The 26,757-nt window shown below is 39.2% G+C and overlaps 1 protein-coding gene across 7 annotated transcripts in view; it reads right to left on the bottom strand.

The window, feature by feature from the left end:
* Nucleotides 1–26,757, bottom strand: part of LOC142336191 (uncharacterized) — a 182,804-nt gene that overhangs the window by 5,948 nt on the left and 150,099 nt on the right. For 6 of the 7 annotated variants that reach the window (XM_075384828.1, XM_075384833.1, XM_075384829.1 and 3 more), the window contains 3 exons: nucleotides 19,965–20,233; nucleotides 19,170–19,280; nucleotides 18,620–18,761 (listed from right to left, as the gene is read on the bottom strand). In XM_075384828.1, coding sequence (XP_075240943.1) covers nucleotides 18,620–18,761; nucleotides 19,170–19,280; nucleotides 19,965–20,233 — 522 coding nt within the window. Of the gene's footprint in view, nucleotides 1–18,619; nucleotides 18,772–19,169; nucleotides 19,281–19,964; nucleotides 20,234–26,757 lie in introns of all 7 variants that reach the window. The other variant, XR_012758893.1, reaches the window with a different exon arrangement.

The following is a 26,757-nucleotide window of genomic DNA, read 5'->3' as shown; positions in this document are numbered from 1 at the left end:
AATGCAATTTTATTGATGATGAATTGGCATTCCTCAATACACAAAGTTACAAAGATATTTACGTATGTCCAAAGGTTCATCAGCAGTATTAAGAGAAGAATTCAATCTTCAAAAGTGAAACAGCGGACAACAAAAATGTCGGAAAGCTTAAAAGCATGCTCTTCAACGCCAAAGGAAAGGACTGATGGCAATGAGTCTACGTCTCAACCCATGATCCAGACTTATAATTCAGTCTCCTTACAAGGATTTATACAAAGGAAGACTTCAACTGTACAGCTTCATACAGCGAAACTTTCTTCACGAATACAAGATCATCAGGAATAAGCCCACTGAAGATGCAAGCAACAGCAGCAGGGATGCGACACAACAAGACATTCAGCAACGTAACAAATTCACTGGACCAGAGGGGTTTGGTGGTATAGGTAGGGCCGGGGGCCCAGGTAGTCTTGTCAGCACCGGGGGCGCAGGTGAAAATTCGAACTCAGTTTCTTCTGGCAATTCCTTAGGTACAGGTAGGGCCGGGGGCCCAGGTAGTCTTTTCAGCACCGGGGGCGCAGGTGAAAATGCGAGCTCAATTTCTACTGCCAATTCCTTAGGTACAGGTAGGGCCAGGGGTCTAGGTAGTCATGACAGCGCCGGGGCGCATATGAAAATGCGAGCTCAGTTTCTACGAATTCCTTAGGTATAGGTAGGGCCGGGGGCCCAGGATGTCTTGTCAGCGTAGATGGTGTCGGGGTCTCAAAGGATGATGTCAGCCATGGTATAGGTTGGGCCGGGGGCCCTGGGGATCAGGTGTACATCGTGTCTACCGGGAATACAGACAATTCTAGCGAAACAGTACATCAATTCAACAAAGATGAAACCAGAGAAAAAAAATGTTTTGTTAACGCCTATGGAGCAGCCACTAAGGGGAGACACAGAAGACGAAAATTTCCTAGAAGCAGCAGTCTCAACAGCCTTTCACCATTTTTTGATGAAGAAAATAAAGTGATTCGAGTTGGGGGACGCCTAGCCAAATCACCTTACACAATAGACCGAAAATTTCCAGTTCTTATTCCAAGAAAATCACCAATCACTGAAATGCTTATTCGAGAAGCACACGAGAAAAATCTTCACGGAGGACCACAATTGACGTTATACACGCTTCGACGAACTATTTGGATACCTGGAGGGCTTTCTGTAGTGAAGGGTGTCTTATACAGATGCAAGCCATGTATCCGATTTGATGCCAAATTGTTACAGCCTCAGATGGGAGATCTACCTCGAGAACGAGTAGTGCCGTCATTTGCGTTCAGTCACTGCGGACTCGACTATTGTGGACCGTTCTATTCTACACAAAAAATGGAACTCGAACGCTTTTGAAAACATACGTTGCAATTTTCATTTGCTTCAGTACGAAGGCCGTTCACATAGAGCCAGTTATGTCTCTGACCAAGGACGACTGTCTTGCAGTCATTAAACGATTTGTATTTCGTCGAGGTATTCCTGACGAAATATATAGCGACAACTCAACAACTTTCATTGGGACCAAGGGAGAGTTAGAGTTTCGACAAGCCTTAGCTACTCACGAGTTCGAAGCTTTGATATCAACATTCGGCATGGAGAACAATATTAATTGGCTTACTATTCCGCCGAGAACACCAAATTTTGGAGGACTATGGGAGGCCGTTGTCGAATCCTTGAAACGCCACATGTACCGCAGCATTGGAAAAACAAAACTGTTTTTTGAAGACTTCACAACACTGTTGGCACAAATTGAAGCAATCTTAAATTCAAGGCCTATTACCTCCGTTTCAAATGATCCCAATGATGCCTTAGTACTTACACCAGGACACTTTTTAATAGGACGACCAATCACAGCATTGCCTGAACCAAAAACAACAGGAAAAGAAACAATTTCCCTGACACGACAGAAGAAGAGGATGGAACAACTTATCAGGGACTTTTGGAAGAAGTGGTCAAAAGAATATTTGTCAAATTTACAACAACGGAACAAATGGCAAACGGGACAAACAAATATTGACATCAATGATGTAGTAATAATCAAGGAAGAGAACACACCACCCACTCTGTGGCCAATGGGACGAATAACAAAGGTCTTTGATGGAAATGATAAAATAGTTCGAGTTGTTGAATTGAAGACATCATCTGGACTATTTATACGGCCAGTCAACAAGCTTGTCTTGTTAATGAAAAACGATAATGACATGCCGCCATTAAGATCTGACAAGGAAGATGACACAGATGAAGAATGAACAACAGAGGATGCAGACAAGGAATGACATCAAGGAAAAGTAAATTACAACTGTACAAAACTGACAAACAAGAACTGATTGAATTTAAGAAAGTATCAATAAACTTGTGATGGGTTGCTGAGAAAAACTATTTACCGCAATTGACCACTTAACCAGAAAGCCAGTTTCAATGATATATTAATAAAGTTGAACCAGTTCAAGGAGGCCGGTATGTTACGATTTACAATAGCCTTTGATACAATGACCTTCAATGCAATCCGAGCAAGATGAGGAAAACAATGATAATTAACCACGTGCTGAAACCAAATATTCATAATTTCAAACGATATTATCACATTCACTTGGTATTTTCGAGCTTGAGATTCTTAAGCATAAAGCGTTATAATAAAGCATTTCTAAGCAAGTGATTCAATTAATGTTGCACCGCAACAGCTGGTGGGCAAAGCTCATAAGCGTTAGGACCCAGATAGGGAAATATCTCTCCCAAAGTAGTGGCACTGTTATATTCAATCTACTCCTCCAATTTAGACTGAGCCAAAAGAAGGGATATAACCAATGATATGAGACTTATGTTTGATGGCGCTTGTCCACGAGAGGGGAGTTCGAAATGGGTGTTTAGTGAGAAACCACGAGAAAAAAGTTTCTACGACAAATATCCAATCAAGAGTTCCTTCGACTACCCAGAGTCCTGTTAAACAGAATAAATAGAAAATAAATACTACGTGTACAAAATATGCAAATGGAAAAGCCCAGACTTCGGGTCTGGAAACAGAGTGTGCAATTTTAGAATACACTACCGAGACGGCTCGTTCAAAACTCTTCGTTGCGCAGATCGCTCCAACAGGCGTCTCAATTTTGTCATACATTTCATATTTGGTTGCAGAGGAAGTTTTTTTCTGACTATCAGTTTTGTAAAGCAGAAATTGAAGCATTTTTTGGAGCAACATTGATTACAACTTTCCTTCAATATGAATTGACACGCTAGAAGTAGCAAAAAAATGATGTCTGTCCCCTTAACCATGCAAGCATAGCAGCTCAGTGAACCATTTGCCTTTAGACTGAACTACATTTAATATAATAGATAGATAGATAGATAGATACATAGATAGATAGATAGATAGATAGATAGATAGATAGATAGATAGATAGATAGATAGATAGATAGATAGATAGATAGATATGCCATTAAAAAATCTTCGGTTCTTCGTATCAACATCATATCAGAGAACTGTCTGTATCCGCCTATCTGGTCAACTATAGTCATTTATGTTATTAATTGCAGCCACGTAAATCAAAGAAAAAACACGATCATTGAGCTCATATATAAATCAAGTCAGCAAAACAACTAACTGAAAAATAAAGCTTCAACCTTAGAACTCTTACGAAACCGCTGGCCTAAAATTTAAAAAAGTTAAATTAGACTTTAGCACCTTTAAAAAAAGTAAATTCAAGTAATATATGGCTTGGCAAGATAATCTTAGTCGACTTTATTAACTCATTGGCATGCCACTAGTTATCAGTTCACAGTCATAATCCAAGTTTGAATCACAGCAACTCTCGGATTAATGGCACCTCGTCACTCTGATAATAATTTATTATGTGAATCAAAACCCACAAAATCGGGTATCAATTGGATTAGTAGAACCCACACAATCGGTTTTCAGGTGGATTAATAAGACCCACACAATCAGGTTTTCAATTAGGATAATGGAACCCACACAATCTGATTTTCAATTGGGATACTGAAACCAACACAACCAGAGGTCACGAGACCATAAGGAGGCTTCTTTTGCTTGCAACTGGCTCACAGATCTGCAATTCTTGTTACCAACATAATAGCGTTTCCTCGCATTAGTGTGACTGAAACCGATTGAACAAGACTGCTGAAAGCAACTGACAAACCAGCTGAGTACAAACTTCTGTTGTCAGTGAGTTGAGCTATTCGTTTCAATGTCCTTCTCACCAAATCAGAGAGTCCACCAAATGATTCAAAAGCCTTGGGAATGAATTGAACTCCTATATTGGCACAAAGTTGGGAATATTGCTCGAATTTCCTGTCTTCCGCAGATCTTAGGGCAAAACCAGACTTCCTCGCCGCATTTGAAATAAAACTGGGTTGCAGTGGAGAGGTAATGTTTACATGCAGAGCTGCTGGCTGTAGAGCAGACCAGCAAGGTAAATAAACATCTCCAGGTCGAGAAATTGTTTCTAGTATCAGGTTCCTCTGCTCGCAAACTGGCGAAAGGTTGGCAGCGCTGCAGGCGGATATAATTTGGTCTCTAAGACGGTGTCGCGAAATCATATTGCCCAGCCCACGACATGTTACAGCATGATCACCAAGTGTATCCGAATATCCTGTTTTACAAAAGAGACACTTCTTTTCTTTCATACATGGGAGCGCCCAGTCTGCACTTCACAGCTGCAAGAAACTCGTTTGGCAAGAGATGGAGACCGAGAGCCGGTATGAGAGCTGCCAATAATCAGACTCCCGATTGAGGCAGAGAGAGTGCCCCTATACGAGCTTTTTCTCTTTCGGATGTTTGGTTTTCAATTAATTTATTGCGAGCGACTTCGTCCAGGAATTCCTGTATTTGCTTTATATGGACAAGCTGCGATATGGACAAATAATTCAGTTCATCAATCATTTTGGTAAAAACCTGATGTGATATCGGACTGCAGCCAGTTATAAGCTCTACCAATGTAGCAGACTGCGATACCGAACCCATATAACTGCTTTTATCTGGTCAGATGCTCGACGGACTCCAATTCAAGCCTTACTGACAGGTAAAAATGCTTGATGCCATGACTAAATGGACCAGACTAACCCCGTATATTCACAAAAGTGAAGCAAGACAAACTCCTGAATAATTTTTACGGCTTCCTCTGATGGTGCATACGCAGTGAATAAACCATTTTTGGTGCACCCAGGCAGCTACGTAGAATGCCAAGAGCACACAGTGGGTCGTTTATGTTCTCCAAAAGATTTTTTGAACAAGCTTATGCATCGAGAACGCAACGAATCTGGGGGATCCAACAGGAACACCCAGTATTTCGAGTTCTTCTCTACTGTTTCTTTTAATTCTGCTATCAATCGTGTTCAGAGCTCCTTTTGACCAGACCTCACATTTGTCTCTTCTGAGTTCTAACCCCCCGAGTTTCGCCCGAAACATTCAATAAATCTAAAGCCTCGTTAAGTTCGGTATCTGCTCCAGCAATAAAACCATCGTCAAGGTATCACAGTGCTGGGTAAGATTAGGTATTTTTGATTCAATCTCTTCTATTATAGGCCAAAAGGTCAGGGAGAACAACCGAGGACCCAAGGGATCTCCTTGTTGCACTCGGGATTGACAAGTTGCAGATTTGTTGCTACAATTTGCTGCGTTCAGAATTTGACTTCTTTTAATGGAATTAAAGGCATTTTGGAAATTGATCTAAAAAATCCCTGCGTCCTGTGAAAGCTGCAATTTCTCAATTATAATTTTCGTGTCATGTATGATACTTTCAGCTCCACTCTTAACACACACACCAAGTTGTTTAGACGAGAAAAGTTTGGCTGACTCTGATTGTAATTGTTTGGCTATGCATTTTGTAACCAAACGTCGCAAGACCTCACCCACAACTATAGTATGCACACCTCCTTTTATTTTATTTAAAGCAATTAAAGAAGCGCCGCAGAAAACTGGTGCCACTGACAGAGGGAGCTGACCTCTGCTGGCCAAAAAACACTAGTTTCGTTATGCTTGTAATAGCTTGTTTAGAGTGATCAGGAGCTGCGCAATTGACTGCGTGCAAAAGGTGTTCGGTGTACATTTTAGATGGACCAGCAGCTGAGAAACTGAGAGAGGCTTCTATTTGGCCAAATACCGTTGGCTCATCAAACTGATTCAATCACGAGCTGTAATCTTGATATTACAGCCGAGGTTCTTCTCCTAAAGGGTGTAAAGATTTAAGCTCTCTGAATGTTTGGATATTATCTGGCGCTACTCCATCGGATGAGAGAATTTTTGATGATCTTCAGAATTGGACTTTGAGGCACAACGCTTTAACATGAGCTGTAAGCGCTTCTGTGGTTTCATTAACGGTGTGACGTGATTACTTCATCGATGCAGTTTAACAATAAAGTCCGGCGTAGTCCCCCGCTTTCCAGCGCTCAAACTTTTGTGACAAGTTTTCCTAATTTTGTTTGTGTTTCTTTCCACCAGTATTAGACGCTCGCAATATGCATTCACTAATGGCAAATAGCTTCTTCCAGTTTTCTGTGCAGTTTGGCATTGAGACACATTCCTCGATAGTTTTGGTGAAAACGTCCAACCAACTGAGTCAAAACAAGATAGGTATGTACCGAAGAGTTGGAATCTGTTTCTTGCAAATTGTTTCCAAGTCTGGCTGTTCAGTAGGGCTCATGTTTGATGCACCAAGACTGCCGTCTGTGCTATTTGAACTTGTTTCTGTTTTGCCAGTCAATGCAGGCTGCTATATCACGCGGAATCTCTTGTATTTGACAGTAAGGATATAAATTGAGCGTATGCCCATATGGATCGCGAGCACACCCATTCGTCAAAAATGTTGTCCCCAATTTGTATAATTGATCTTGGTTATGTTGTTTTATGGCTTTTCACAGTTAATTTAAACAGTTTGTCGTTTTTATCATGTTAAAACAGCACTGTATCAACAGGAACATGAAAACGGGGGTCAGAGTCATCAACTGTCAAGCTGCTCATTGACTGTACTGTGTTAATCCAGAGGATTGGTTCACTTCACTTAAAGTGTCTGTTAACACACTATTTTCACAAAGCATGAACTATCTACTGTTGTACATTCATTATTTTGAACTTAAGAGGCTTTCATTTTGTCAATTTTTCTCCTTCCCATTTCTCGTTCTTATTTTTCGAATAAAATTAATAGCTTCCTATATAACAACAGATCTTTAATTTTGCTGATGATAAGAAAAGCTTCTTTCAAATAACGTTCAGATTCGTCTTGCATTATCTTTGGGCTGCTGACTGTTATAGATTTTCCATTGTTCAAAATCAGAAACTGAAGTGGGGTGCCTTAAAACAAGTAACTATAACTTATGTTGTTTTAATTTAAATGAATAACAAAAACGTTGGGGGTTAACTTTGCTCGTAACTTTGCTTAAGAACAATCACACGAGCAATCAATTACTATAAAAACAGAAACCATCTCACCGGGGGACAGGCATTCTTCGTCGTGACCCAATAGACTCAAAAAACACTTCCAGTCAGGCAAAAAGTAACATACAGGATGTAAAAACACAATAAAAAGTTAATCTTTGATAACTTAGTCCTTTTAAACTGCAGATTTTGCTTTAGAAGGGTAAATTTACAAAAAGAGTGAAAATTGCAACAAGGGATGGTGGTTCTCCCTTGTCTTCTATATTCTGCTTTCAGGCAGGTAACATAAAGAAACATTTCTATTTTGAAAACTTCTATTCAAGCTGATCATTCAGTGTAAGGTTTACACTACATCCGACTATAGTTTTCACCTCATAGCTGTACAAAAACGAAAAAAGCAAAAAAAAATGCAAATAAACAATCCATTTTTGCCAAATAGATTCCAAATATTCAAAAACATTGAGACCCCAATTGTTTGTTATGATTCTCATTTTTCATTAATGAAGACTAAGGTGAACTAAAAAGTTAAATCATCATTGCTGATAATAAAAAAGATGCAAGATTAGTCTAGAAAAGGCAAAACATAAAAAAACGTTATATCAATTTCGATCAAAATTAGTGCAAAACAGCAAAAGCTCTAACAGAAGCCCATTCTTATGTTAAAAAATCTACACAGTAGTCAACCTATACTTTTGTTTTGATAAATTAATAAGAAAAATGAGAGATTCTTTGATATTAAGAGAGCCTTTGCTTATATATGCAAACCAATGAATATCCAGATTTGCTTTGCACTCCCTTGCCTGCTGTAGTTGTTCTTCAAGAAAGTTTGTTGGGTAGGGTGCAAGTTGGTTACGACGCTGCAATTGCTTGGGTATTTCTTCCTCTAGTAAATGAACAGTCTGTTGATAGAGTACCTTTAGTTTGTTGGGTCGATCTGAATCTGCAATTATTCTCTGACCAAGTCTTCTTTTAGTGTTGACTTCGTCCACTAACTCTTGAAGCTTGTTGTCGTGCCTTTGAACTGTTGCCTGAAGCTGTTCTCTGCTGATTGTGCTTGAATTGCCTGGTTGCTGTTCGCTTTTGCTTTGCTTCTTGCTTTTACGCAGGGTTAGCCACTCGTATGGGACTATAGCTGCTTCAGTGAATTGAACTCTTCGCTCTGCCTCACTGGTGTTGCGTTGTTGTTTCGTTTGATTTTCTTTAGTGGGTGCCTATGACACTCTCTTCATCAGATTGGACAGCAGTTTCCCTTCCACTGTCCGGGTCGGCGGACCAAATGTAACGGCTGCTCTCCCACTTATGACGAGGAAAGCTTTACACCGCCCAGTTCGTTTCAGCGGCCACAAATCTGTCCGGATACTGTGTTTTTGCTATTCGCTTTTGTAACTGTATATCCACTATATTCTTACCGTTGCATTACAATTTCAGTTCACAAATAACTGCTAATCTTAGTTTTTTCAATATCAAGCTGGACTGGGTTTACTACAGATCACAAAATACGCAATCTCTTTTATGTATACCAGTTCACTACGATATCTGAACAAATGGAAGAAAAACATATATGTCTAAGACCTGTTTTGCAAAAATATTCAAACTTTAACTTAAGTAGAGTTTTACTCTCTGTACTCACGACTTGACAACATCAAAATTTGGGATGCCAACAGTTGAATTATTTCCCAAGTATTTTGTCGATACAGGACACAGTAACCAGTTATTTACTGCTCGAGGAAATGTGCTTCAATACGCACTTTATGTCAATTTTAATATCACAAAATTATCGAGTTTCCGTTTTTTTTTTTGAAGTTTTTCAAGCTCTATTTATACAGCTCTACATGTCAAAACTGGATCGTTGATTGGTTGGCTATGACGGCATTAAAAACGTCATTTTTTCCATGCAAAACTGACGTCAAGAATTGTTCTGTTGTATTGGAAATCCACGTCAAGTTTTTGGTGAAAAATTGACGTAATTGTTTGGCTTTAAATATATCGTACACCAAAGTTTGAGTAGCATATGTCCAATTCAGAGCTGGATTTGTTTGCTTAAAAAATATGCGAACTTAAGTTAAGCTCGGCCTTCACATCGCCGTCCCTGTTTTCCTTAGTGAAAACATCTTTCTCGTTTGGCAGTACAGGGGCGAGCTTCACTACTGGTCTCTTGTAAACTCCGGCGTTCGTTCTAAATTTCGTTGATCGAATCACTCCGTCAGACCCTCCCATGGTCTCCACAACTCGACCCAGTTTGTAGTATCCTCGCTTGTCACTATCTTCGATCAACCAAACGAGATCTCCTTCTTTAAGGTTTTCGTTCGTCGTAGATCTCCACTTTTGCCGATCATTCAAAGTTGGCAAGTATTCTTTACGAAATCTGTCCCAGATGAGATTGGCATATGCTTGAGTTTGTCGAAAGAGTTTTCTGTGGTCAACAAATTCCACTGTGCATGGTAGATAGGGTATGCAAATGTTCTTGTTGCCAAGCAAGAAGTGATTAGGGGTCAATGCTTCTAAGTCATTAGCATCTGAACTGACCGAAGTCAACGGTCTTGCGTTCATCGTTTGTTCCACAAAACACATCGTAGTTGATAGAACGTCCTCTGTGACTGATCTGTTCCCCAACACTGCATACATTGCTTTCTTGCAGCTTTTGACCAGCCGCTCCCGTATTCCTCCAAAGTGAGCTGCTGCGGGTAGGTTGAACTTCCATCTGATCCCTTGTTGAATCAAATGTTCTTCGATCCTCTCTTTGTTCCATGCTGCAACATATTCTGCAAATTCTCTTTCAGCTCCAACAAAGTTTGTCCCGTTGTCGCTGATGATTGTACTTGGTTTGCCTCTTCGTGCAATAAACCTCTTAATTGCATTGAGACAACTGTCTGTGTCTATCTTGGGTACAACCTCTATATGCACCGCTCTCACAGTTAGACATTTGAACAGACAACATCATCGCTTTTCTTTCCTTCGCCCCATCTTCACAATGAAAGGGCCGAAGTAGTCCACTCCAACATTTGTAAAGGCTGTTGAAGCATCTAGCCGTTCTTCGGGTAGACCTGCCATTACTGGTGCTATCGTTTGTGCTCTGCCCTTTCTGCAGGTTACACACTTGTTCTTGATTGATCGCAAGGCATTTCGTATGCCTAGGATCCACATCTTCTGCTGAACAATGTTTCTTACATGCTCAGTGCCTTCATGCTGATTGTTCTTGTGCTCGTTTCGCGAGAATAATTCAACTGCATGATGTTTCCAATGTAGCAATATTGGATGCTTTGCATCGAAGTCCAATTGACTTTTGCCTATTCTGCCTTTGGCTCGAATAAGCCCCTCTTCATCTAGAAAGGGTGAGAATTGTAGGATTTTGCTGCTTTTTGGAATTTCCTTTTCAGCCCTGAGAGATTTCATCTCTTCACTAAACTGTTCTTGCTGTAGTAGCTTGAAGATTGTTGCTTTTGCTTTTTGTCGTTCTTCAACGCTTACTATAAGTGTTGCTGGTTTGTGTTTGCTCATGGCTCGCCGCACATATGCCACTGCATTCACTAGCCTGTTGAAGTTACTAAATCGTTCCCACTGAATAACAGCTTTCTTCTCTTCAGTCTGTGTTGCAAAGACCGATGCGGGTATATTCTCTTCATCTGAGGCGAAAACTAGGTTCACTTGCTCTGGCCATTCACTTTCTGGTCGCTTCAACCAGGCCGGCCCAATGAGCCACTCACTTCTCTTGAGTTCTTCAATGTTGATTGCTCTCGTGCCAATGTCAGCTGGGTTGTTGATACCGCTCACATGTTTCCACTGTGAAACATCAGTTGTATCCAGTATCTCAGCAACTCGATTGGCCACAAACACTTGCTGCTTACGATGGGAGCTGTGTATCCACTTTAATACTGTAGTTGAGTCTGACCAAAAACTGCAACTGCCTATCTTCATCTCATGTTCCTTGACTATCTGTTCCTTCAACCTCACTGCCATCACCGCTGCTTGCAGTTCCAAGCGGGGTATTGAAAGATGCCTCATCGGTGCCACCCTGCATCTTCCAATTACAAATGCTAAGTCGGCTGAGTACTCTTTGGGTTGTGAACGTAGATAGGCGACTGCGCACATCGTGTCTTCAGATGCGTCGGCAAACACATGAAGTTTAATTTTGTCCCTTGCTGTATAGAAGTACCTTCTAGCAATGCTTGTTTCAGCTACAATTGGAAGTTGTTCTTTCCACCTTAGAAATTCTGCTTCCTCACCAGGCTCCACTTCTTTGTCCCAATGTTGTCCATTCTTAGTCAAGTGCCTTTTAGTAGTCGTTTCATGTGAACACTGAACGGAGCAAACAATCCGATCGGGTCAAATACTGAAGAGACAATGACAGAATCTTCCTCTGAGTTATTGGAGTTTCAACTTCATTGTTTGTACCTCTACACACTTGAAGACTATCGTCAGTAACAGTCCACTGTAGCACAAGCACTGAAGATCCCTCCGCGTTGGGTTCCACCTCGACTTGCTTTGTGTTGCTGATCGACTTCAAGTCCTCTGGGATTGCTTCGGTAACCTCATCGTTGTTGCTTATCCACTTCTTCAGCTCGAATCCGTGTTGAGAGAGAAGAGGTTGTAACTGATTAAAGACTTCGATTGCTTCTTCAGGGGTTTCTAATGATTTGATGAAATCGTCCATGTAGAAGTTGTTTTCTATTGCCTTTTCTGCTATTGGATACATTTCTTCATTGTCCAGTCCCACTCGCTTGAGAGCGTAATTTGCACATGTTGGAGAACTCTTGGCTCCAAATACGTGTCGCTGATATTCGTATATTTGAATGGGTTCGTTAGTTCTTGGACGCCACAGAAACCTCAAGCAACTTTTGTCCTGTTGGGGAACTTGTACTTGTAGAAACATTGATTCCATATCCGCTTTTAGGGCTATTGGTCCCTCACGAAATCTGAATATCGTTCCGATCAATCCATGTAGTAGATCGGGTCCTGCTAGTAGCTTGTCGTTTAGGGATACTTCTTTGTACTTTGATGCAGCATTGCAAACACGTCTTACATTGCCAGGCTTGTTCGGGTTTAACACAGGATGATGAGGCAAATACCATTCCTTCCCGGAGGTGCCTTTCACTTCGGATTCGTCCAGTATCTTTACGAATCCCTTTTCAACATCTGTGTCTATTGACTGTTGATACAAACTTTTCAGGTTTGGGTCCTTTTGGAATCTTCGCTCCAGTGAGAAAAGCTGACCCAAGGCTGAGCTGTAGTTGTTCGGCAGGTTTGGCTCTGGTTCACTCCATAGCATTCCCACTTCATACCGCTCGCCTGTAAACTTCGTCGTACACTCTAGCATCTTTTGTGCCTGCAGTTCCTTCTTTGACTGACTGACGACGCTGATTTTGGAGGCATATGTTTCTATGTCCCACCACGTTTGGATATTCTCAGCCACTTTCACATCCTCGGTGAAGGCGAAATGACAAACATTTTGTCTTCTCTTTCCCGTCATGGGTCCACTGACTACCCATCCTAATTCTGTTAGAACGGCGAAAGGTTCACTTCGTGTTCCTATCTTGTAGTCCAATGGGCGTTGTAGCTCGTAAGCATCTTGACCAAGGATTATGCCAACTTCCTTCAAGTTGAAGCTCTTGTTTGGGAGAACACTCAAGTGGTTGAAGCTTTGCTTCAGCTTGCTGTAGTCATAGTTTGTGTTTCCCAACGAAATTGACGGGTGTGCAAACGCTTCGATTGAATGCACCTTTGAATGTAATCCCTTTATTTTGAGACGAATCTTTTCTGTCTTCAGATCCTTCGTTCCGTGTATGCCTGCTATGTTGAGTGTTGCATCGGTGCCTTGGGCTCGTAACTTCTGTTGCACACTTTGATCGATGAATGAAACCGTTGATCCACTATCGAGGAAAGCATATGTGTTCAGCCTGCTGCCACCGCTCTGTATTGAGAAAGGAACTATCTGAAGGAAGCTCGTAACTTCGTTACTCTTGTTGATTGTTGCTGCGCTTACGTTGACTGCGTGATTGCCCTCGTCCATTTGGTTTTCTGAGTGTAGCAATCTGTTGTGCTACTAGGTGCATCCATTGATACCGCACGCATTGACTTTACAATCTTTGATTGCATGTCCTTTGCCCAGACATCCGTAACATAAGCGTTGCTTCCTCACTGCTGAATACCGATCAATCACACTCATATTCCTGAAGAGTGGACAGTTCCAAATCTTGTGAGTGCCATCAGCTAGCGGGCAGTGGTCGTTGTGCATTTGCTTCACTTCCTCCACATTTGAACTCACACTGAAGTTCGATGTCTTTGAAAACAGTTTGTCTCTGTTCGTGCTTCTTCGGTCTTCGTCCTTGCGGTCTCCCTTGAAAGCTGAAAACCCTTCATATACAAATGCTATTCGTGATAGCCATTTTTCAAACATAATCAGATCAGGCCAGTCTTCATCTTTATCATCAACATAGAACCACCACTTCTCTTTGAGAACTTGAGGTAGTTTATCTACTGCCATATACAGTGTCGAGCTTGATTGCAGATCGCCGATCTGCTTGTACTCTTTGAGCACATTCACAAAGTTTGATACAATAACTGAGAAACTGATCAGACCTGTTGAGTCGTGTGGTTTCACCTGACTAGCCTTGCGAAGACTCTCCAACTGTGCATCGATGATCACATGAGGCCTTCCAAACTTCCTCTCCAGAATGCTCCAAGCAGCACCATAGAGTTGCCCAGAGTAGCCCATTCCAGATATCGCGGACTTTGCCTTGCCTGTCAGGAGGGTCTTGAGATGGCTCATCTTCTCTGAGTCTGGTATTGGTCGTCTATCCACCGTAGCAATGAACATACTGGACCACTCCGGCCATTCGAGAGGGTTTCCATCGAAGCTGTTCAACTTCAGCTTAGGTAGGTTACTGCTACCTGCATATCCACTGTTGTATCGTAATCCAGCTCTGGGGGAAACGTCCATGTCTTCAGCACTTGATGAACGGTTTCGATATCGTGAGAACTCACTCTGCCTGTTCAGTTCAGGGGTTGCATCGAAGCGAGCTCTTGCACTGCTTGGGGTTAGAGGGGTGTCGATCCTGCTGGCCCAGTCAGAGACATCTCTTCTCCTTGGGGTCCAGTTGAAGGGTGATTTATCTGGAGCACCGGTTGATTGGGAACGAGCATCATCATTCTCTAATGCTGTTCTTTTCACTTTGCGCTCCAGTTCACGCTCTTGTTCCAGTAGTTGATGCTTTGTTTCTCACTCATCTACATCTCAAGCTCTAGCTTCCTTCGCTCGAACCTTGCCTGTTCGAGCCGCAACTGTGTTTCGAACTCAATATCGAACTTCTTCATCCATTCTTCGCGCCTTTGCTTTGCTGAAGATGTTTCAGAAATATTCTCCGTATTCTGATCGTTTGCTACTGTGCCGTTTTGTAGCGTTTAGGTAGCTGAATTGTCCGTTGGATAGTTGTTTTTACTCTCACTTTCGTTCACTGCTTGACTCGTGTTGCTTTGCTCTGTATTCATTTCTGGTTGCGTGCCTTTGCTTATATATGCAAACCAATGAATATCCAGATTTGCTTTGCACTCCCTTGCCTGCTGTAGTTGTTCTTCAAGAAAGTTTGTTGGGTAGGGTGCAAGTTGGTTACGACGCTGCAATTGCTTGGGTATTTCTTCCTCTAGTAAATGAACAGTCTGTTGATAGAGTACCTTTAGTTTGTTGGGTCGATCTGAATCTGCAATTATTCTCTGACCAAGTCTTCTTTTAGTGTTGACTTCGTCCACTAACTCTTGAAGCTTGTTGTCGTGCCTTTGAACTGTTGCCTGAAGCTGTTCTCTGCTGATTGTGCTTGAATTGCCTGGTTGCTGTTCGCTTTTGCTTTGCTTCTTGCTTTTACGCAGGGTTAGCCACTCGTATGGGACTATAGCTGCTTCAGTGAATTGAACTCTTCGCTATGCCTCACTGGTGTTGCGTTGTTGTTTCGTTTGATTTTCTTTAGTGGGTGCCTATGACACTCTCTTCATCAGATTGGACAGCAGTTTGCCTTCCACTGTCCGGGTCGGCGGACCAAATGTAACGGCTGCTCTCCCACTTATGACGAGGAAAGCTTTACACCGCCCAGTTCGTTTCAGCGGCCACAAATCTGTCCGGATATTGTGTTTTTGCTATTCGCTTTTGTAACTGTATATCCGCTATATTCTTACCGTTGCATTACAATTTCAGTTCACAACTAACTGCTAATCTTAGTTTTTTCAATATCAAACTGGACTGGGTATACTACAGATCACAAAATACGCAATCTCTTTTATGTATACCAGTTCACTCCGATATCTGAACAAATCGAAGACAAAGATATATGTCTAAGACCTGTTTTGACAAAATATTTAAACTTAAACTTAAGTAGAGTTTTGCTCTCTGTACTCACGATTTGACAACATCAAAATTTGGGATGCCAACAGTTGAATTATTTCCCAAGTATTTTGTCGATACAGGACACAGTAACCAGTTATTTACTGCTCGAGGAATTGTGCTTCAATACGCACTTTATGTCAATTTTAATATCACAAAATTATCGAGTTTCGGTTTTTTTGGTAGTTTTTCAAGCTCTATTCATACTGCTCTACATGTCAAAACTGCATCGTTGATTGGTTGGCTATGACGGCATTAAAAACGTCATTTTTTCCATGCAAAACTGACGTCAAGAATTGTTGTCTTGTATTGGAAATCCTCGTCAAGTTTTTGGTGAAAAATTGACGTAATTGTTTGGCTTTAAATATATCGTACACCAAAGTTTGAGTAACATATGTCCAATTCAGAGCTGGATTTGTTTGCTTAACAAATATGGGAACTTTAGTTAAGCTCGGCCTTCACACACGTTTATAATAATTGCTTCAAATACGGTTCAAGAGCAATTAGAGGCTAAACTAAAAGTCTCCAGAGAAATTTATTGTCCTCGGGGCTTTACATGTTCATCCCATTTTGAGGGCCAAAAGACCAATGGTCAGGCAAAAAAACAGACACATTTCAAACAATTTTCATCGACTAAATAAAAAAAAACAAGAACTGGAACGGACTCTGAATAGATTGGAGTCACATGTGAACAAAAAAAACCACTCAAAAGACACCGTTTTCTCACTCTGCTTTAAAATTAGAGCAAACGAATTTCCGCCGCAAAACCACTTGCTTTTTTGCTCCACTTCCTGTTCCGGCTTGATCAAAATCATCACTTTAATTTGATTTGAAATACCATGAAAATGTGTGAACAGATTTTACAAACATAGCCGGCAGATTGCCGCAATAGCTGCGAACGAATAGACCTGCGTGCCATATAATAGAGATAGAAACAGATACAGATCTAAATTGAAAAAAAAAAAATCGACGCCGCTCAAAAACTAGGCTAAAAAACATTCAGCGATAAACTAATAAATCTTGTTAAAATTCATTCCACAGAAGCCTCTCATTAGGGGCCTTTACTGCACATATGAGTTCCTTTGACCTTAAACAAATTCAATTTACACTTAAGTTTTAAAGTGCAAAAGTCATTTTATTAAGTGAGGTAAGTCACGTATGATCAAAATCTAATCACGCAAATGAACTTAAAAACCTTTGCTAGAGAGACAATGAGAAATGACGTCACGCGCGCAAATGCCGTTAGTGAGAGGAAGAAGTCATTCAGAGAATTTGACTTTTTCAGCTTTGCTGTGTGAACAAATGTAAAACGAAAAAAGAGCGTCAGACGACGAAACAAAAAACATAGCAGGACAAGTCCTGACGTACAATTCAAAGAATTTTCATTGACTAAACGGCAAAATAGACCAAGAACGGACTATGAATGGATTATGAAAACCATTTACAAAAAAAATCCGATCCAAAAAATCGAAAAAAAAATGTAAAAATCAAAGTGAAATTACTTTCGCGAACCGCTAGCGCGAAAGCGAATTTTTGTGCAAACACCGTTTTCTCACTCTACTTTAAATTTAGAGAGAAAAAATTTCACGCCGCAAAACCACTCGCTTTTTCGCTCCACTTCCTGTTTCGGCGTGACCAAAATCACTACTCCAATTTGACTTCAAAAATCATGAAAATGTGTGAACAGATCTTAAAAAAAAGACAGCGCCCCAATACAATTCAAATTCTTTGAATTGTAAAAAAACCAAGAGCACTTGTAAAAACCAAGAATTGTAAAAAACCAAAACTGACTCAACAACAAAACCCAATTGATCATATAGTTCCCCCCCCCCCCCCCCCCGCCCACTGAGTTGGGTCGGATAAATTACCAATTACGTCCTCAAATTAGCACAGTGTCCTGTAAGGAAAAAATTTTGGCCAACACTTTTGAATCTATCACTTTCTTTTCTGGTATCATTTTTGTACATTAACAACAAATTGCTAAATGGAAAAACGGACACTGAATTTTCAGCATATACTTGAATGATGTCTCCAAATTGCAAAAAATTGTTCGCGGATTACATAGCTATTTCGACTGCACATCAAGTTTTCCAACAGCTCGGTAAGAAATAGTCTATTTCATCAATCAATCTTTAAATTTTACTATAACTGAAAACAAAGTTTAAGCTCCTAGATAATTTTACTCTACATCATTTCCAAACAAATTTCTGAGCCCTAAAACCTTAAAAACGTCAGACAGCAGAACAAAACCTGAGAACAATCGAAAAGATTTCAAAAACTGAAAACCGTGTTATTGTTCCGACCCCTCCTGAGGGGGGAGGAACTATATTTCTCATATAGTCATATAACATCACCACAACATCACCGCAACATATAACATCACCACAACATATAACATCACCACACCAATCCTTTTTTTATTGTGGACAGAAAATGTCACGCATTTGAAAATGCAATGAGAAAAGAAATGAAACCCATCGATCAACCGAAGCCATACGATAAAACGTAAATAGATTCAGCAAACTTCACCGATTACTTAAGAGTAACAAAGTGTTCTCAAACAGAGTCATTTAGCTCTTACAGGTGTACCGCCGGGTTGTTGGGGGCTACGATGGTGTATGAGGAGCGACTTAAAAACAAAGAAGGAAACATTTCTCGGAGCAGTAGTTTTATTGCTCTGACCCAGGTGGTAAGCAGAGCGAAAGATGGCAAAGAAAACCATTATTTCTCGTATAACTACTTGAAATCGTTTTTGGTTATCCCAGCAAAAAGACGAATAAAAGGCGTTCCCAAACAGAATATAGTAAAATTCGTCCAAAGTACTAAAAAATGCGACAAATTTAGTTTAATCGGTCAGAAACCTTTTGCATTAATCCCATCTTTGCCTTGACTGGTTTCGTCATCTTTGGAGGAACCCCCTAGAATTCCACCGAGTGATCCACCCTTGCTTCGTCTCCTTCGATATCCCACACTACCACCTGCACCACGAGGCGTATCGGGTGCCTGGAAACATCTTCAAACATGAAAATATGGCGACTGAATTAAATCCATAGGTCCGGATTTCTTAATACAATTTATTAATTGTACCACAAAAAGGAGCTAGGCATTCGGTCCACCGAAAGCCAGAAGTGATCGGAAAATGACGGATTTCTGTCAAAAACTCAAAGTTCATCGAACAGCTTAAAAAATGTTGCTTAATGATTCAATTTATTTAAAATATGATCAGCTACGAATGATCGTACTAATACGAATGTGAACCAAATTAAGAAATTAAGAAAGCAATGACTCTGTAAATACCGTCATATTCAGCCATTCAACAGAGTCATAAACTATCAGACTTCTAAGCTAGCCCCCGATAAACTACTGTGATTGATTTAAAGACATGAAAAAGCCCTTTTGCTACTGGAGTACCTGTTGGAGGTCGTCTCTGAAGTCTTCTTTGTTGTCCAGACTCTCGATGCTGAGACCGTTGTGGAGTGAGGTAGCCCTAGTATCCACACTTTCCAGAGAATCACGCCACGCCTACACAATTGTGAAGCAATTAAGGGATCTATTCTGTCCCCGCAAGATCAGTGGGCTTATGTCCTTTACGCCCCCTAGGCGCACGTGCTATTTTTTAACAGTAACGTGCCATATAACAACATATGATTTGTAATTGGGGGCATAAAAGACACCGCTCTTCACATAATGAGTATACGCCTCCAAAACGGTCTCCGTGAATCGCATACTTGGAGACTAGTGAGCTGAAAGGCTCTAAGAAAACTTAATGCCCTCTGGGTGCCACCTGTTTACCCCGTTTTTGAGGACGAAAAGTCAAATGGGTCAGACGAAAAATCGGTCAAGCGAAAAATTGCACAAAAAAGAAAGACCACATGACTAATATAATTGCTACAAACTTCGTTCGAGAGCAATTAATTAAGACGTTGGTTTTTGTGTAAGTCATGTAAGACAAAGCAAGCTAACGCAGAAAGCTCCACAAGTTGAGGGCTTGACTACTAAACAAGTCATACTGGACCAAAACATAACTTCAAAAAAGACCATTATCGAGCTCTGTCAAAATTTGTGTCGAGTAAAATCAGATCGCAGTAAATAATACAAACACTTTCTCTGAAAATGATAAAATGTAATTGATAAAATGTAATTATTATTTATAATATTATTAATAATATTCAAACAGATCTGAACGTGCATCAATTAGACACCAACCTGTAGATGTATGAAGAAAAGTTTGGCCAGATGTCTTCTGAAGGAGGGACTGATAGTGGAGTAGACGAAGAAGTTGACAAGAGAGTTACTCAAGTACAGGAACTCAGAGAACCGCGTCACTATCGTGTAGCTCTTCGACATCCTCAACTCGTTCATAGTCTCATCCGTCAGCATATGTGCAATCAGGTCTGTGATCAGTTTGGGCAAGTACAACACAGTGTAACACACAGACAGCCCTACCAGGAATATCGTTGCTCGATGCATAGCACCTGTAAAAATAAATAAAGTCTGCTTCAAATACTATTGACTTCCTTAATCCATTTGAGAATGTATTTGGGTGCTGGTAATTTTACTTGGCTCCTGGTACCTCTTAGTACATCACTAAGAGTTAGTTTGCAGGGAGTTTGAAACAGGGACATGATTTTATTAGTACATATTCAGTCGTATATTTGACAATAGCATGATAATAACAACAGAAACTTGACCCGCTGAAACTGTCGAAACATTACCTGAGTTATTCATTAATGTCATTATGGTAACGGGCCAAACAAAACTTGGTTTTGAAAACATGAAAGGACGAAAAAAATGGCTAAATGGATACAAGACGAGGCACTTGTGCTAATGCTGACTTTAAAAATCTAGCAACTTCATATACTGAAACCGATTCAGGAAAAACTGGAAAACGCTGCTAGAACTTGCTCAAAAACTTAGAGTCTCTATTACAATAGGACAAAAATAAAACATCAAGAACCGCCTTGGGTCTGCCTTAACTCCGGAAACAGTAGCCCACAGAAGCTAAAATAAGTGCCAGAAGGTACGCTGATAACCAAAAGACAACAGTATTGAAGGCATGAAATAAATGACATCTCAGCCATTGGTACACAGATGACTCTGTTTCCCCAGTTCACACCCATTCACTCACAAGACACTAAGAGACAGCCGGGGAAACAGGACTTCATTGGTCAGAAAACCTTTTAACTGACCCCTCACTTCATTAACTTCACTCAATCACAGTTCACAATTTAATCACAGACGCCCTAATCACCCCCACTTTAACATTCACCAATTTTTTTAATAATTTCCAGTAATAAAATAATTTCCAGCTGCGAATTCCGTACAAAATACCCCAGATGCATGCAGCACACTTAAATCTAATCCGTGAAAATAACTGACCAATAAGGGACTCAGAAATCCCTATTTGGTAGTAAAAAAGCTCATACTCAATATTAGGATGCCAGTTCTGTCTCTTGTTTATATTTGTACCATGCGTACTTTTCTGACCGCAACCTTTTTTATAACGTCATACTAATTAAAGTTATACTTCAGAGTTTTATTGTAAAGCTGAGTCGATTCGTAACAGAAATATTGAGGCAGATAAGTCTATTTCGCGAGCAGGCATAAGTAGACGTCACTCTTCTTTAAGGCTTAAATGGAACACTCCTCGATTCCGCCTTAATGTATCAGCATTTTCTGGGATTTTACATTGAATCTAAACCCAATTGTATGCAGCACATCAATTTTTAAATCATTAAGTAATCAACGCAACCGGTCTAAAATTTCAACGACAAAAATGAGCCTCGCAAACGAACAACCCCTTTTTCTCTGAAATAGTGTTTAGATTGAAAATGATTGTCAAGTGTCTAAAATTCCATTAGTTTTCAAGTGAAGAAATTCAAGTTTAAAAACATAGCTGGCAGTTGCCAGAAAATAGCGGCAATAAATTCGTAGATCTGCAGTTTCAAAAGGATAGTAAAACAAACGGACCAAGAAACTAAATTTTTAATGCTGACATGTTACAATTTAACGCTGAAAAACGCACACATAATCACACAATTCAATCGTTTTTGACCTTCATATTGAAAAACACGCGTTTTTTTTTATCAGAAGCCCATAAAAATAACATCGATTTGAACAATATTCTTAAACTAGATTACATCATCTTTGCTTTTTAATACATTTAATCGTTTTTTTCTTTTTTTCTACTTATTGTGGTTGTGGTGTGCAGATGGAAGCGAAATCATCAGACTACGATTAGAGAACCGTGAGTAGCAATTCTCAAAAGGTGAGCAAATTAACCAAAGAGGTTCTGTTTTTGGGCTCAAAAACCGGACAAAAAAACAAGAAATTGCTAAATTACGAGAAAATCAAAACACATTAACGATCTCAGGATCCGTATTTGAGGAAAGACTGTGCGCTTATTTCCAATCCCACATTAGAGGCAAGGAATAGTGACGTCAACCGAGACACTGAACTTTTGCAAAATATTGTTGGAATCAAAATAGGTTACAATCGGATAAAAGCTTGCCACCTATTACCCAGAAACGATGTCAAATCAACTTCCACTGTTATCTGTAAATTCATATTCTACCAGGACAAAACTGATGTGTACTAGAAAAGCAGAAGTCTACGAAACAAAAAAAAATTTATGAACAAGCTAAAAAATTAAATGTACGAATCACTGCCTGAATGTTAACAGGAAATACGGAACGAGGCACACAAACGAGACATGATTACGAGCACCAACAATTGTTTTGTCTCAGTTTTGGTACATGATGAAAACGAAAAAAAAACAAAGTTTGTCAAAGTACAAGAAGTTGAGGAGTTGGACAACTTAGATGCCGTCAAAAAAGACTGACCGTAACAGAGACGAAAAACTAGCGCCGTAAAACAAACGCCACTGCTTCGGCAGAGAGCAGAAGAACTTATATGAAATTAGTGAACCAACTTAACCTTTCTGTTTCGATTAACTCTAGTGAACTTTTGATAACTTCTGTTCAAAAATATATTGATTCTTCACGAGTTGATAAAGACATTTGGTAGGAACAAAACACAAATTGATTAATCAAGCTGTAAATTGATAACTTTTTTTAAACTTCTTCGAACCTACAAGTGTTCTCCGCTGGTGCCTTTCAACCAAGTTGGGCCTCTCAACCTAGTCCGCACAGGTTGGCAGAACGGGGAGTTGAAGCCTACAAAAAACACTGCGATCTCCGCGGTGCTATTAAAGCAACTAGGAACACTCTTAAAAATTTGAAGTTTTCGTTGTTAATTTTCAAAATTTTTTCCGATTTATTCTCTGGCAATTTTCAAAAAAATTCTGTTTTTTCCTTAAAAGTACTAGTTTTTTTTGCATGTGCTTTCTCTCATTTATTCTTTAAAAGTACTAGTTTTTTTTGCATGTGCTTTTTCTCATTAGAAAAAAAAATAAGCTGTTATGATGAGATCCTGATAGAAACCAGTGAGGCATAATGCAAAAAAAACGCAGACAAACATCGAGGTTTTAAAAAAAAGACACTTCAAGTAAAACGGCAAAGGAATGGATACCTCAAAACATTTGCTCTTTAACCAAAAAACTTTGTTGAATTAAAAATTTTTATTTGTCAAACTGAGGTTGACTCAGTGGAAATCTGCGTCACTGAAATGTGGTTAAAAAATATTTTCGAAAGCAATTCTTTTCTCTACAGAAACACCTCGAGATAGAAACATCCAACAGAAAAAAAAGGTGGTGTAGGTAATTTTGTACACAAAGCGACAAAGAAGACAATTGCATCAGTTGATACAAACAGTCCGCAAGCTATTAGTTTGGAGATTGAAACTTGCGGTAAATATACATTCCACCCAATGCTACAAAAGCAGAAACCTTTGAAAAACTTTCTTCCAATATTGATCAAATAACACCCAGTTTTCTGCATATCATATGTGTGGAACTTAAAGTTGTGATGAACTTTTTGAAGAAATAAGCAGAATCGATCCTAATAATTCAGCAGATGGAAATAAATGCTTTGGCTCTTTTAGACCCTCAAACTCCAACGTCCGAAACAATAAAGATAAAAACATTTATTATCGTTCGTTTTTTTACAAATTTCAAATAAAAAATTTTATTGAGAAAACTAAAATCAGCGACCATTACACGGTGGGACAAGAGCTTGTAAAAGAAGAGAAAAATTCTGACAGTTTTCAAAAACTGACAAAAACCTGGAACTAGACTGGAATAAACAAGACGGTGATCATCTCCTCAGTGTGCTCAACTCTTTTCTTTACACAAAAATTTCAGCGAGCGTCCAATTATTAACAAGTTCTACTAACCGGTGTGTAGAGAAGTACATGAGAAACTGGTTGAGGCAATGAATACTTTTTTTACCAGTAAAGCCAGCAAATTAAGGCAGCACGAAAAACTAGATGGGTAGAGAAGTAAATAAATGTTCAGCTAAAAAGTGCCAACTCTGGACGGGATACTTAACAAAACGATAAAGAAGCAAAAAATTGTCGAGCAAAAAAATACGATAGATGTTAGAATCTTATGAAAAACAAAATGACAGAAGCTGGAAACAGATACCGCAATTTGTTTTTAGTTTTTTAACGAAGTAGTCAACATCAGTGGGGATGAAAAAACAGTAGAAAAGAACTTTGTTGAATATCTTCAGGTTCAAAATTTTTTTGCTACACTAGGAGCTAACTTAGCAAAAATTTTCCTTTGCTACAACTGACACAGAGAGCAAAACAAATAAGTTCTTTGTTTTTCAGGAAAATTTATCTAAAAGAAGTTACTGCGGCTATTGCTGGGACTAAGAAACAATACAGCACAGATTGCTATAATTTGGACTACGTCTAAGCTGTAACGGCAAGTGTTTCCCCGGTGCTGGCAATGCTTTTCAACAAATGTTTTGAGGAGGAAATTTTTCGAACTCTTTTAAAATAGCATCCATAATACCACTCCACAAAGAAGAAGACAAGAGAAAACCAGAGAACTACAGAACCAGCTCATTGTTACCATCATTAAAAAATTTTCGAATTTCTAATTTTCGATAGAATTAAAAACTATGTAGAAAAATTCAAGATACCAAAAATTAACCAATTTGGGTTGAGATCAAACCACAGCAATACCGACGCAATTGTTTCCTTGTTAGAGGATGTCAGAGTGAACAAACAAAATAAAGCAATTAAAATCAAGGTTACTTTTCGCATTCTCCTAGAGAAATGTTCATAAAATGGATTGCGGGGTAAAATTTTGAGCATAATAGCTTCATTTCTGCAAGACAGAACAGAAACGGTAAAAGTGAATGGAAAAACTTTGAAATCTACAGAAGTGTCGTTTGGAGTACAGCAGTGTTTCATCCTTGGACCGCTGCTGTTCATTCTTTATATAAATGATATTTCATGTAAAAAGAAAAAAAGTACAAATTATCTTTTTGCAGAAGATACGACAAAAAACCAAGGGAACTCAAAGCAGTAGATAGCGAGCATCAATTGGCTTTGAACAATGTTACACATTGGCTAGAGGAAAATAAACTAACAGTTAGAGTAAAAAAAAACAACATGTCTTCTAGACAAAAGAAAGCCAGTGAAGACGCCTTTTCATTATACGGGGAAAAATATAAAATGTGAAGAGTTTCAAGTATTTAGGCATCAGTCTAGATCACCGCTTAAATATAACCGAAAACAGCAAAAATTTACAAAAAAACTAAACCAGTTCACTGCTATGTTTTATTGATTGAAAATTCTTAAAAGTACCGCATATGACAAGAGTTTATAACACATATGACAGATTCCTGAGAAAAATCTAATTTAAGGAAAAAATATGAGTCAATTACAGAAATACGCGAAGAGAACAACATTTACAGCACACCAGAGCTTCCGAAGTTGCTGATAAAAGTGATACGAAAAGAAAGCAATGTCGAACAAATGCAACAAGCAATTGATGAAAAAGAATTAATTAAGTTTGATGGGTTACGAAAAACGAAAAACCTCAAAGTTAGTTACCCTTATCTAAGTAACCGCTCAATCACTGTAAGGTTGAGAGGCTATGCAACTGCTTGTTAACATTGGACGCTACTTTTTTTCAAAAGTCTGAGAAAAATGAAAAAACAAGCTAAATTTTTTGCTAAAGATTTCCTTAAAACTATTTTATTGGTTCTTTAGTCATAAACAGCTATATTCTTGGCTAATTGGGGCCAACAAATTTTAAAATTGTATACCGCCCTTTAATTCCAAAAAATTGTGTATTGGTTTTATTAGAAGTTTTTTAGAAACATATAAGTCATTTTTGTTGTTTGTTTACCTTCCTCACAAAGGCGCCTGAAAACGATCCATAGGGGTCAATGGTGTCCTTCCGCAGCGCAGGTGACATTTGAAAATAAATAAATTATGTAAATGCGCATTTGTATTATGCGTAATCCGTAAACAATTTGTTATTATATTATACATTTTGATTAAGAATCTGTTTAAATTATTGCTGCTTCTATTAGCTGCCCTCAAATACCTTTCAATCAGAGTGACACGCACTCCATTGACCTTATCCCCTTCGATTTAGAAAAAAAAAATCATTTTCAGAAAGAGGAAGTTACTTTTGAGAGAGGTAATTCATATGTGACCAAAAATTTCATCACCCAAATGAACAAAAACACACAATTTATCCTCAGCAAAAATGTCATCGTGCACGCAATTCTGTTGAAATTAATTGAACAAATGAACAAAAAGCAAATTTTCAGTGATTGTGACGTCATATGGTCGTAACAAAAATCCTGTTGACAAAAAAACAGCAGGGAAAGTCCTGACGTACAATTCAATAAAATTTCATTGACTAAACAAAAAACTAGATCTGGAATGGAATATGAATGCATTGGGAAAATCATTAAAAAACACTAGCAAGAAAGCTAATTTTTGCTTGAACACCCTTTTCTCACTCTACTATAAAATTCAAACAAAAAAATTCACGCCGGAAAACCACTCGCTTTTTAGCACCACCTCCTGTTTCGGCGTGACCAAAAACAATGCTCCAATTTGACTTCGAAAA

Source organism: Convolutriloba macropyga, chromosome 3 (genome assembly GCF_964194025.1).
Source record: "Convolutriloba macropyga chromosome 3, txConMacr16.3, whole genome shotgun sequence".
Classification (NCBI taxonomy): domain Eukaryota; kingdom Metazoa; phylum Xenacoelomorpha; order Acoela; family Convolutidae; genus Convolutriloba; species Convolutriloba macropyga.
The sequence above is the reverse complement of the archived record's forward strand: the minus strand, read 5'-3'. Positions and strand labels throughout refer to the sequence as shown.